General features: G+C 38.3%; 1 protein-coding gene across 1 annotated transcript; it reads right to left on the reverse strand.

The window, feature by feature from the left end:
- Positions 1 to 2,272: 2,272 nt before the first annotated feature.
- Positions 2,273 to 12,551, reverse strand: SUCNR1 (succinate receptor 1). The gene is made up of 2 exons (XM_049867440.1): positions 12,455 to 12,551; positions 2,273 to 3,725 (listed from the first exon to the last, which is right to left on the reverse strand). The coding sequence occupies exons 1-2, from the start codon at positions 12,485 to 12,487 to the stop codon at positions 2,772 to 2,774; spliced, it is 987 nt and encodes a 328-aa protein (XP_049723397.1). The 5' UTR covers positions 12,488 to 12,551; the 3' UTR covers positions 2,273 to 2,771.
- Positions 12,552 to 13,912: the final 1,361 nt, after the last annotated feature.

Below are 13,912 nucleotides of genomic sequence, written 5' to 3' on the forward strand. Positions count from 1 at the left end.
CTAGGAATTAAAACTACCAACCATACCCTGAGTGTTGAGCCAATAGGTTACCTTTTGACTCTTGTTTTATAATGTGTAACAGTTTAGCATTACCTTTTCAGTATTTACTAGTATTATCACTACGAATATCTAAAGGTTAGCTTAAAATTCTCAAAGTGCATAGCCTATGCATTCACCAGGAATCTAAACAAGAGATTGCCCATGTAAACTGACTGTCAGTTGGAAAGGGATCGTTTAGTACCAGTATGGTTGGATCCACATAAAGTTTGTCTAGAGGAAACAGAAAGTATAGAAAAATTCACATGTGACAATCAGATTTTCATTAGAGACTATATGATTAACAAGATTAAGGGTCTTCAGTTAATCTGTTTAAAACATACTAAGTATTCTTCTCAAGGCCAAGCTGTCCTTCTTTGGTCTAACTCAAGAATTACAATATCTAAACCCATTAGTTAAACAATTTAGGAGAAAGGAAAATGGTTTCTTGTATCTAAAAAGTAGGACCTTAAAACTCAGCCTCATGTAGCTAATTTCTGTTCCACATGGAAGACACAACACCAATGAAAGCTCATTTTCCAAAGTAGTCACTGAAATTCCAAATTATTTCTAGTATACTCAGTTTATAGTGTTTTTAAATATGAACCCCAGACCAGTGTCTCAGTAGTGGGGCGGGGGCGGGGAATCCAGGCTCGTTTACCAAAGATGTTAAGCTCTAAGTTTCAAACTTTGCTTTTCTTCTTTCTGAACTTAGTTCATTCTGATGGCTAGAGACCTAGTCTCTCATTTTAGACCTTAAATATACTAGTTCCTCCAAATGGAAAGTAAAGTTTTTACTGACATTTTAATTTTAACATTGTGATTCTTTATTAAGAAACTATAGCATAAAACAGGTAGGGGACTACCACATGTCCCTGTGAATTTGGCCAAACGGGACACTATTTTCCAGGTTTTCTTTGAGCCACAAAAAGAAACCTAAGGAGGAAGGCTGGGGGTTTGGACAGTGTTTCGCTTAGACCAACGTGTACCTTCATTGTGCCAGCGTTCTCTTATGGGTGGCAGGCAGCCTAGTGCTCCCGCCTGTCTTGCGACCACCTTATCCTGTCATGGAAGTCTTTAATGCTCTTGATGAGTGCTGGCGACCACCCTAATGGTTTCTACTGGTGGACCCGTGCTTGAATTTTTGCTGCTTATGGTGACTCAGAGTTCTTTGAAAATAGAACGATCTCTTCAATGTTTCAAACGCCCAAATCCAGACTTAAACTTTGGTTCACCAAGGATCACCAGATATCACTCTTAAAAGAAAAGATCAAGGAAAAATCTAAGAAAGATTCTACTTGATCAAACAACCGGTTTTTCAAACAAACATGCTGAACAAAACTTCAGAAAACATGAGAAAAAGAACAAAAAGAATAAGCAAAGGCTCGTTTTCCGAGAGTACTCACCTAATGGGTGTCAAAGGGACATGGAGTGTGAATGCTTGGGTCCAGAAGACAGGACCTCTCTTTTTGCTGGCTTCTGTTCCGCAGTCCATGTCTCCTCAAGGTTGACTAGATTCGTGGTTTTAGAACCCCTGCAACAGCTAACTCTCATAGGGTGAAAACACCACAAAGTTTAGGAAAGCAAAAAGGAAGGTTTTATTTGTCATATATTCAAAAAGGCAAATGTGAGAAGCAGACAAGCATGCAGCCAGAACCATGTCTTTTCTAAGTCTCTGTTCCCAGTTGTTAAGGATGCATCTCAGCAGGCCGCATTTCGGGATCCCTTGAACATTCTCCATTCTCTAGATACATGCACACACTCACACAACCTGATCTGGTGCACCAACTTGACAGGTACCTGAGACTTCTGTGCCCTCAGCGGTCAGTTCCTCCAGCTCCTTGGGACTCTTCTAAGGCCTAGGAATTACCGTTACTTACTAAATAACCTCAGATTCCTAATGCCTTCAATGGTCAATTCCTCCTGTTCTTGGGACTCTTCTAAGGCCTTGCCTAAGCCCTTACCAAACAACCCAGGTGCATTTCATGTTTCTCACAGAGCCATTGTTTGGGTCCCAGGGGCATGGGCATCAGCTTCCAGGGCTGTTCCAAGGTCTCTAGGAGAAATCTCCTGGTGGTGCCAGACATCGGGGCTGTTCTGTTTTCCGACCCCCCTCAGGAACCAAACAGATGGCTAGTATCTAGCCAGAAATGTTACTGGGTGGGAATCCCAGGTTCTTACTTGGCTTGTATTGGCTAATAAATGAGAGAGAGAGGTGGGAGAACAAAATGGCATCTTTATTTCATTTTACAAGGAAATGGAGTCAGTCGATGCTTACTGCTGCCAAGACTGCTCGCCAAGGGTGGGCAGGTAGGTTACTTTTAAAAGGGTTTACGAGTAGGGAGTTCATACAAGTTACATCAGCAACAGTCTTAATCACACTACACGGGTGCAATGGGGTTTACATATAACCTCCAAGCAAAAGGAGGATTCAAATGCAAAGGAAACAATTCTGCAATACAACACTGTAGGGGAGGAAGCCAGGTAAAGAACACAGCACTGTGGGGGTTCTATCTCACTTTCAATGTTTACGTGAAGAAAGGGGTAAATTCTTCTCATCCCCTTCTTTTCACATACTCTGGGTATATATCTTTGAATCAGAGGCAACTTCATGGTCCTCTCTGATTTACGTTTATGAGCTAAATCAGACTCGAACTGGCTCCCAGAGGCACGTGCAAAGCAGCCTGTTTCACCAGCACCAACTTTTGTCAGAATGAAATCATTAGCCAAGGGGTTCATCTTCTAAGGGTTGTCAGGAACTTGAATTGATGTCTCAGGTTACTTATCAGCATCTCCCTGAAGTGATCTCCCATAAGGAAATAGAAGACAGGGTTGATGGCACTGTTCAGGAAAGCCAAAGGTCGGGTGATAATGTATAAGACATTGATGATGTGCTTAGAGCACTGGGACCCATTCCAGCTTTCCAGACGGGAGGCAATCCTCACATTCCTCATGATGTGGTAGGGAGTGAAAAGCACTGAGAAGATGATCACCGCCATGATGACTAAGTTGAGAGGCCTTTCCAGAGGCAGTGTGGTAGCCCGCTCCCTGCTCCTCTGCTTTAGGAAGACAGCAATCTTGAAATAAAAGAAGCACATCACGGAAAGAGGAATGAGGAACCCCATGAATGTCAGACACAAGCTGAAAATGATGCTGTATTTGGGGTTCCCAGAACTGGCATAGTCTTCACACCTGGTGCTATTGTCAGTTTTATAAGGGTTTATAAAGATAAGTATGGGCAGTAGCTCTAGGGTTACCAAAACCCAGATGGCCAAGGAGATTAAAATGGCAAACTCCTTCTTTTGCAGAAGGTGTTGCCTGAAAGGATGCTTCATGAGCAGGTATCGGTCGATGCTGATGAAAGTGAGGAAGAGGATGCTGGTGTAGAGGTTGGCATGCAGAAGGTATCGGTTACATATGCAGAGTATTTGCCCATACACCCAGTCTTCACTGGCGTAATTTCTTATCAGCATTGGAAGGGTGCACAAAAAAGCCAAGTCAGAAATAGAGAGGTTAAAGAGATAGACGTTGCTGCTACTCCAGTTCTTCAGGCAGAATATGTAGCCAAAAACCACAGTAGTGTTTCCAAGCATTCCCACAAGGAACTCGGCCGCATAAAAAACGGAAAGGTAGTACTTTTCCAGGGCAGTCTTTGCTGTCAGCCAGTTATCGCAAGTTGCATTCCATGCCTAAAGAAGAGAAAAGACAGTGATGATACACTAGACCGTGACTAAGGACAAACTGTTTACTGTTACTGGACATAACAATAACAAATACACTTGGATATTGAATTGTGGAGAGTAGGTTAAATTAGTGAGGTATACATATCCATACATATAAATATATGTATATGCCACTAATTAATTAGTTCAACAAATATTTATTGAGTACCTTTGAACTATGTGTTAGGCACTGGGGATATGTTGTTACATTGTTGTTGCTAGGTGTCATCAAATTGGTTCCAAGTCATAGCAACCCTGTGTACAACAGAATGAAACACTGTGCCAGATCCTACAGTGCTTCAGCCCATTGTTGCAGCCACTCTGTGAATCCATCTTCTTCAGGGCCTTCCTCTTTTTTGATTACCTTCTACTTTACCAAGCATGAAGTCCTCCAGGGAGTGGTCTCCTCCATAACATGTCCAAAGTATGTGAGATGAGGTCTCGTCATTCTTCCTTCTAAAGAAAGGTTGTACTTCTTCCAAGACAGATTTGTTCATTCTTCTGGCAGTCCATGATATATTCAATATTCTTTGCCAACACCATAATTCCAGTGCATCAATTCTTCTTTGGTCTTCTTTATTCATTGTCCAGCTTTTGCACTCATGTGAGACAACTGAAAACACCATGGCTTGAGTGAGGCACACCTTAGTCCGTAAAGTGGCATCTTTGCTTTTTATCCCTTTAAAGAAGACTTTTGCAGCAGATTTGCCCAATGCAATGCAATGCATCTTTTGATTTCTTGACTGCTGCTTCCATAAACATTGATTGTGGATCCAAGTAAAATGAAATCATTGACAACTTCAATATTTTCTCTCTTTATCATGATGTTGCTTATTGGTCCAGTTGTGAGGACTTCTGTCTTCTTTATTTTAAGGTGTAATTCATACAGAAAACTGTAGTCTTTGATCTTCATCTATAAGTGCTTAAGTCCTCTTCACTTTCAGCAAGGAACCTTGTGTCATCTGCATATCACAGGTTGTTAATGAGTCTTCCTCTATCTTGATGCTGCATTCTTCTTCATAGAGCCCAGCTTCTCAGATTATTTGTTCAACATACAAATTGGGTATGTATGGTGAAGGGATACCACCCTGATGCACACCTTACCTGACTTTAAACCAGGAAGTTTGTTCTGTTCAAATGACTGCCCCTTGGTCTATGTACAGGTTCTGCATGAGCACAATTAAGTGTTCTGAAATTCCTATTTGTTGCAATGTTATCCATAATCTGTTATGATCCATACAGTTGAATGCCTTTGCATACTCAATAAAATACAGGTAAACATCTTTCTTGTAATCTCTGCTTTCAGCCCTGATCCATCTGACATCAGCAATGATAGCAATGATATTCCTTATTCCACATTCTCTCCTGAATCCGGCTTGAATTTCTGGCTGATCCTTGTCAATGTACTGCTGCAACTGCTTTTGAATGATCTTTAGCAAAATTTTACTTGTGTGTGATATTAATGATATTGTTCAATAATTTCCACATTCTTTCGGATCACCTGTCTTTGGAATGGGCACATATATAGATCTCTTCCAGTTGGTTGGCCAGGTAGCTGTCTTCCAAATTCCTTGGCAAAGATGAGTGAGCACCTCCAGTGCAGCATCCTATTGTTGAAACATCTCAATTTGTATTCCATCAATTCCTGGAGCCTTGTTTTTCGCCAGTGCCTTCAGTGTAGCTTGGACTCCTTCCTTCAGTACCATCAGTTCTTGATCATATGCTACCTCCTGAAATGGATGAACGGCAACCAATTATTTTTGGTGCAGTGGCTCTGTGTATTCATTCCACCTTCTTTTGATGCTTCCTGCGATGTTCAATATTTGTCCCATGGAATCCATCAATGTTGCAACACAAGGCTTGAATTTTCTCTTCAGTTCTTTCAGCTTGAGGAAAGCCAAGCATGTTCTTTCCTTTTGGTTTTCTAACTCCAGGTCTTTGCACCTTTAATTATAGTGCTTTACTTTGTCTTCTCGAGTGGCCCTTTGAAATCTTCTGTTCAGCTCTTTTACTTCATCATTTCTTCCTTTTGCTTCAGCTACTGTACACTCAAAAGCAAGTTTCAGAGTCTCTTCTGACGTACATTTTGATCTTTTGTTTCTTTCCTGTCTTTTTAATGGTCTCTTGCTTTCTTCCTGTATGATGTACTTGATATCATTCCTCAACTCGTCTGGTCTTTGATCATTAGTGTTCAATGTGTCAAATCTATTCCTGAAATGGTCTCTAAATTCAGATGGGATACACTCAAGGACGTATTTTGGCTCTCATGAACTTGCTCTAATTTTCTTTAGTTTCACCTTGAACTCACGTATGAGCAGTTGGTGGTCTGTTCTGTAGTTGGTCCCTGGCCTTGTTCTGACTGATGACATTGAGCTTTTCCATCATCTCTTTCCATAGATGTAGTCAATTGATTCCTGTGTATTCCATCTGGTAAGGTCCACTTGTATAGTCACTGTTTATGTTGGTGAAAAAAATGTGTTTGTAATGAAGAAGTCATTAAAACATAGTCTTGCAAAATTCTATCATTTGATTTCTAGCATTGTGTCTATCACTGAGGCTATATTTTCCAATTACTGCTTCTTCTTCTTTGTTTCCAACTTTCACATTCCAATCACTGGTAATTTTGAATGCATCTTGACTGCTTGTTTGATCAATTTTGGACTGCAGAAGTTGGTAAAATCTTCAGTTTCCTCAACTTTGGCATTAGCAGTTGGTGCATAAATTTGAATAATAGTTGTATTGACTGGTCTTCCTTGTACCCATAGAGATATTATTATCCTGTCACTGGCAGCATTGTACTTCAGGATAGATATTGAAATGTTCTTTTTAATGATGAATGCAACACCATTCCTTTTCAAGTTGTCATTCCTGGCATATGATTGTCCAATTCAAAATGGCCAATACCAGTTCATTTTAGCTCATTAATGTCTAGGATATTGATGTTTATGTGTGCCATTTCATTTTTGAGGACTTCCAATTTTCCTAGATTCATACTTCTTATATTCTACATTCCAATTATTGATGGATGTTTGCAGATGTTTCTTCTTATTTTGAGTTATGCCACATCAGCAAATGAAGGTCCCGGAAGCTTGACTCCATCCATGTCATTAAGGTTGACTCTGCTTTGAGGAGGCAGCTCTTCCCCAAACATACTTTGACTGCCTTCTAATCTGAGAGGCCCGTCTTCCGGCACTATATCAGACAATGATCTGCTGCCGTTCATAAGGTTTTAATTGGTTCATTTTTTCAGAAGTAGACCACCAGGTCTTCTTCCTAGTCTGTCTTAGCCTGGAAGCGCCACTGAAACCTGTCCACCATGAGTAACCCTGCTGGTATTTGCTTCCAGCATCACAGCAACATGCAAGCCACCAGAGTAACACAAACTGACAGATGTGTGGGGCCTGAGGATATAGAAGTGAATTCTTTGACATTAGGCACTATGTTTTATTCACTGATGAAATAGCTGTGAATAAAACAAAGAGCCTAATGTTGACGAATTTATACTGTCTTGGGCAGAATCAGGAGATAAATACATGTCGTATAATTATAAGTGCTATGAATAAAAACAAGAAAGGGTAAAGAAACTAGCTTCTATTTTGTCAAAGAATTATATCTTCCAAGAATAGTGCTTATTTTATTAAACTTGTAAAACACAACCCCAGTTTTAAAACATGATATTTTAGATTTAAAATACGAAGTTGAAAATCTTAGTAATAATAACAGTGGTCACTGTTTATGGAAAGTTTATAATGTACCAGGCACTGTGCTCCTAAATTTCCAAGAATTACCATTTAATACTAACAATGACATAATGAGGTAAGGACTGTTATTGTTTTCCTTTTACATAAGAAGACACTGAGGTTTGGAAAGTTAAATATCTTGCCAAGGTCAAAAAAAAAGGTCAAGCAGCTTGTAAAGAGCCTTCATCATCGCACCCTCCAAATTTGTGCCATGAAAAGAGGCAACTTGATACATTCAACCCTCAAGTGTTTTGCTAATCTACCTCTTTCTCTCTTGTACTGATGCCAGATTATTTGTGGTTGAATAGGGCATTTCAGGAACTTGAATTATCTGAAAAATATATGGGCTCACCGTTGTTAAATATTAAATCCTACTTGTTTCTAATGAGGAAAATGCAAGGTTGATAGTAAAATTTTCTAAAAATCTCCTTGTGAAACAGGCTTCTGGGTGTTAGATGCAAACAAATAATTCTTTCAGTATAGTATTTTGGTAAATCAGAAAAAATAAGAATAACTGCACCCAAATATTTTTTCTAGGACACATACAGTATCTGAAAAACCCATGTCCACCATTGCCAAATTCAAGCAGTTTATTTCAGTCAGAAACAACTGATATTTTGATAGTGTTTTAGTTATGCAATTGTATATGTGATATGTTCAATATTCTGACTTATTTTTAATTGCTTACTTTAAAACACCCCAAATTTCTCTAAGCCTCTCCTCAAGTCTTTCCATGGCAATATGTCTAAATCTTGCTGTAGAATAAACTGATTGGGAACGTCTCCATTCAGAGAGTGGACACGTGGACAAGGCTGAAGAAAATCTCAAAACTGAGAAGACTGGTTTCACTCTATCTCTGAGCTCACCTGATTCTACTGGGGGTCTGTCTTTGAAGCTGCCATCAATTTGCTATGTTTCTAAATTCCCTATCTTTATCAGTCTTCTGGGACCTCTTTCACATACTCTTCCTGACTCATCACTAGCAGACGGTTTTATCCCTTAGTTCACTGAGGAAATGGAGATCATTCCTTGGGTCTCCACTTTCTGGTTCCTCCCTTTGTACCTGCCTTCTCCTCCTTCCTTCCTGTACACCAGAGAATGCCTATTTCTCTGGACTCACACTGAATCCAATCTGTCTTAGTTTTCTAGTGTTGTTATAACAGAAATACTGCAAGTGGATGGCTTTAACAAAGAGAAATTTATTTTCTCTCAGTCTGTGTCTCAATAAGTAGTAACACATTCTTCCCAGGTACACACCCCAGAAAACAAAGCAATATCTTTGACGTCATTTATAATTCACCTCCAGTAACTGATAAACTACTAAATCTCGTTGTATACTGCCTAGAAATTTCTCAAGCCTGTCACTATTGTATCTCCGTCATCGCCATGATAGTCCAGGCTACCATCTTCTCTATTTGGATGATGCCATATCCTTCTAGGGTCTCCTCACATCTCTGGCTCCCATGCAGTCTATCTTTGGCACTATAGCCAAAAGATCTTGAAAAACTACAACAAAACTCTGACCATATTACTCACCTTTTTCAAATCCTTTAATGGCTTCCCACAGTTCAAGGAATAAAGCCCAAAGTCCCTAATGGAGACTCCAAGTTCTGCATGATTTGGTCCTTATATACAACTTCTCCCTCACCTAGCATCACTCTCCTCCTTGCACATCTGTCTTTCTTCCTGTTTTTTTGACGTGCAGAGAACCTTCCTAACATGCAGTTCCCTCTGCCCACATCCCTTTTCACCACCCTTTTCCCCCTCTGCTTCCTCTCCATCACTTGCCTTGTCTATATCTGCAGACCCTTCAGACCTCTATTTAAGTGTGGGTTTCCCAAGGTAGACTCTCTGACCTGCCAGTCTGCCATGTTATGCCTTCATTCCATACTGAACTTCTTCTTAGCATTTATTGCAACATTGTCTTACTCATTGTTTATCTTCTGCACCTGGCATAGTGGCCAGCATATAAAAGGTACTGTATAAATGGCTGTTGAATGAACAGATGAATATAAACACTTAAATGTTTACAAAGCATTTTTATAAATATTTTCTCCAAGGTAAGAGAAGCAGTTAGTCCATCAGTCTAAGTCCATTGCTGTATTTCCCTATAAAAGCTGATACTGTTTATACTATGATACCAAAACCAAACCCAAACCCAGTGCCATCAAGTTGATTCTGACTCATATATTATGATAGACATTCAAAATTGGCAACGGTAGTAGAGATAGCTTTAGAAACAGGTTTGTATTGGGTAAAATTTGCTATCTATATTTTAGAATCAATTTCAAAGGGAAGTAAGGAGTTTAATGAATTTAATCTGAAATTAATGCACATAAAATAAAATGTAGAAGGACACGCACCAAAATGTTAATAGTTTTATCCCTAGTGGTGAGATTCGAGGTAAGTTTTATTGTGCCCTTCTCCTTTCAGTTTAACCTCAATTTTCCATATTTTTTCCTAAAATGAGCAGTATGAGTATTATGGCAATATTAAAAAATTTAAAGTCCTAGAAATTCTATGAAAAAAAGGCCAACTGATATTTTTTACAGTTCTACAACTTCTGGAAACACTTGTTTTTTTCCTTCTATGATATGCCAGTTTCTTTGTTTTCCTTCTTTCTGGCTTTGCAGACTTTTTCATGGCCTAATGCTTTTGGGGAAACCCTGGTGGCTTAGTGGTTAAGTGCTACGGCTGCTAACCAAGATGTCAGCAGGTCGAATGCACCAGGCACTCCCTGGAAACTCTATGGGGCCACTATGAGTTGCAATCAACTCGACGGCAGTGGGTTTTGGGTTTTAATCCTACTGGGTCCAAGCTTTAAATGCTGGTGTTTCTCAGGGCTCAGTTTTGGGCCTTTCTGTTATTTGGGGGGTACTCAGAAAGCTGGTACACACACTCAAATTAAAATTAAGTTGTTAGAAAGTTTCTTTCACTCATTTGTTTCATTTCTGAATTTCTCCTTTTTTTTTTTTAATCATAGTCCTGATCTTTCTGCCTGATCAGAACTTAAAAGTATTTAATGTGGTTTATTGTAGCAGAAAGGTTTGCCTGGCATGGAAGGAAAATCAAGCCATGAAGACATGTGTAACTAGAAGGCTGATTATCAATGACAACTACTCAGGCAAGTTAGGGGTCATCTAGAAAAAAAATAAAAAAGCCATGGGAAATTCTGCTTTTGAGTAGTCAAAGGGTGTTGAGTGTTGAGGGAGGTGGTGGAGGGAAAAAAATACCAGGTTGCATTTAGGACAAATGAATGACTAAAGAGTTACCTTTGCTTCTCACAAAGTAGTTGTTTCATTCTTAAAAAAAAAAAAAAAAACCCTTTAAAAATGTGTATACAAAGTATATGTTAATTGTGTAACAATCAGAAAAAGCAAGTACGCAAAAAGAAGAAATAAAAACTGTAAAATCAACCACATTTAATATTTGGATACCCTCCTAGATTTTAATATATTTGTTTAAATTTATTTTTACAACAATGAGATTAGGCCCTTTATGATGTTTTATAATTTACTGCTCTGATAAATTGACCTCACTCTCAGAATAATTTTTCCAAGTCCATAATGTTTATAAATGATGGTTTTATAGAGGCAGGCTGTCTAAATTAACCTCACCAGGACCCACTATTTTGAGGGTGTTAGAGTTCAAATTGAATGGTGTTTTTGTTGAGTATTTTGTTACTATGATCACACAGTCTAAAAACTGATAAAGTAAGCTGACCCTTTTCTTTAGGCAGAACTCACAACCAAATGGGAAAACTCCTTTATGAAACTCTAAGATTCCCTCTTCCCTTTTCTGGCAGTTCTTAATTTAGAAAACTGAAATAGTGATATGATATGCAGGGTACAGTTGGTTCGGAAGGATATTTTTAACAGATTCTCTAAGATATTGGCAATTAAAGTGAAATCTTTAGTTCTCTGTTCAAAAAGATATTTAAACCTCTTAGAATTATTGAACTAGAAACTATATCCAATTTTGTCACGTAAGCATATTAGTAATTCTCATTTTTAATTTGGAATAGCGTTTTCTTTAGTTTTATTCAGCATCTTAAAAATTTATGCTTTTGAAATTTTAAATAATTTTAAGAAATGTATTTGATAGATTCTTAGCTATGAAAACTGTTTTTCCTCCTAATTACCATAATTACACAAAGAATATTCACAACATTTTTAGATTTAATTGCTATCTTTAGGCAAATTCACACAGTGGTCTGAGGATTTTTTTTTAACTGTTTTTTTTTCTTTACTGAGCAATTTGAATGAAAACATATATCCACACTGAAAATATAAAATATTTTAATATCCATAACTTCATTTTTTCTATATTCCATAAATTACAATAGAACTCAAGGAATTAAAGTGATAGTATGGTATCAAATTGGATATATTAATTTCTTTAAGGGTACTTCACAAATTCTCAATAAGTTTTGAAAGGCAGCCTAACAATGGTTTCTGAAATTTTTTCATTTTCTTTTGAATTATATTCTTAAATATTGTCATTTTTGCCAATATAAATGCTAAATTTAATTTTTAGAATGCTTAAAAAGTCCCCTCTACTACATTGTTTCCCAACTGTGAAAATACTTATATTTTCCCAACTGTGAAAATATTAACACACGATAGCAGATTGCTTCATATCATTTAAGCTTCCAATTCTTTTTTCCAAAATTGTTCTTTTTATTTGAATAAATCCAATAACTGTTTGGCTGAATTCCAACTTATCAAGACATTAGCAAGTAAAATAAACTTTTTTAATAAAGTAAAATTAGGATTTGGCAATAAGACAAGTCATTTAATTTGGCAAAAATAAATGCAGAGGTCAACAGAATAGCTTATTTTAGTTCCTTTTGCTGTTTTGAATCTACTATGAAAGCCTGTTTAAACATTACTTAAAACCTAAATTGATCGCAGGACATTTTTAAAAGAACTCCCAACAAGAATATTTTATAAATACCTGGACGACATGAATTGCATTATAGCTTCCCATTCTGCTGGAAGGCCCTGGTCCCTTGCCAGAAACTCAGCAAGCAGCTTGGTGTAGCTTCTGACCCAGTGCGGTGCAGCTGGACGGGGTTCCTACAATCTGATTTGCATTTCACCCATCCCACATTAAGAATTCAGAAGTCTAAGAATAATTTATTCAGCCCAACCTCCAAGTCAGATGTACAAATAGGGGGGCGTCCTGTGATGTGCCAACACAAATTACTCATTTCCCAGGAAATGCGTTTGGCAGACAGATTTTTGAAAAGACTACAGCTGAAATTATTTTCTTCACTATCAAAACAACAGAAAAGCCTTCCTCGTTTTCACTTATATTTGCATATTTAAAAGAAAATGTAAGCACTGTTTTATGTTGGTTATACATCTGCTTCTCCTTCTATATTGTTTAAATTCACAATTTGGGCCTTCTAATAATTAGACAGCTGTTATCAACACGTTTCCAGTGGGGTGTAAAACTGACCACCACAAATTTTCACAAGAGGAAGACTCATTAACAGCCTGTGTTATGCAGTTGACGCAACCTTGCTTGCTGAAAGCCTAGAGGACTTGAAGCACTTACTGATGAAGATCAAAGACTACAGCCTTCAGTATGGATTACACCTCAACATAAAGAAAACAAAAATCCTTACAACTGGACCAATAAGTGACATCATGATAAACTGAGAAAATACATTGAAAATGATGAAATCAAGGATTTCATTTTGCTTGGATTCATGATCAGCGCCCATGGAAGCAGCAGTCAGGACATCAAACAATGTATTTCATTGGACAAATCTGCTGCAATAGACCTCTCTAAAGTGTTCGAAAGCAAAGATGTCACTTTGAGGACTAAACCATGCCTGACTTAAGCCATGGTATTTTCAGTCATCTTGTATATATGTAAAAGCTGGACAATGAATAAGGAGGGAAAATGGATGCATTTGAGTTATGGTGTTGGTGAAGAATATCGAATATACCACAGACTGCCAGGGAGAATGAACGAATCTGACTTGGAAGAAGTACAGCCAGAATGCTCCTTGTTCCTTAGAACCAAGGGTGAGGAGGCTTCATCTCGTGTACTTTGGACACGTTGTCAGGAGGGATCAGTCCCTGGAGAAGGACATTGTGATTGGTAAAGTAAAGGGTCAGCAAAAGAGAGGAAAGCCCCCAATGTGATGGATGGAGGTAGTGGGACAATGGGCTCAAAAATAGCAACAACTGTGAGGATGGCGCAGGGCTGGGCAGTGTTTCGTTAAGTTGTACCTAGGGTCTCTACGAGTTGGAACCAACTCAATGGCACCTAACAGCGACGCAAAACTAAAATTTTGGAGGAAAACCTGAATATGTGTTCTGTGTGCTAAGCCAAAGTTTCAGGCCTTTCTTATTTCATTTTCTGTCATGAAAACCAACAGACATAAAAAAAAAAAAAGCG

Source organism: Elephas maximus, chromosome 23 (assembly GCF_024166365.1).
Source record: "Elephas maximus indicus isolate mEleMax1 chromosome 23, mEleMax1 primary haplotype, whole genome shotgun sequence".
In the NCBI taxonomy this organism is placed as follows: domain Eukaryota; kingdom Metazoa; phylum Chordata; class Mammalia; order Proboscidea; family Elephantidae; genus Elephas; species Elephas maximus.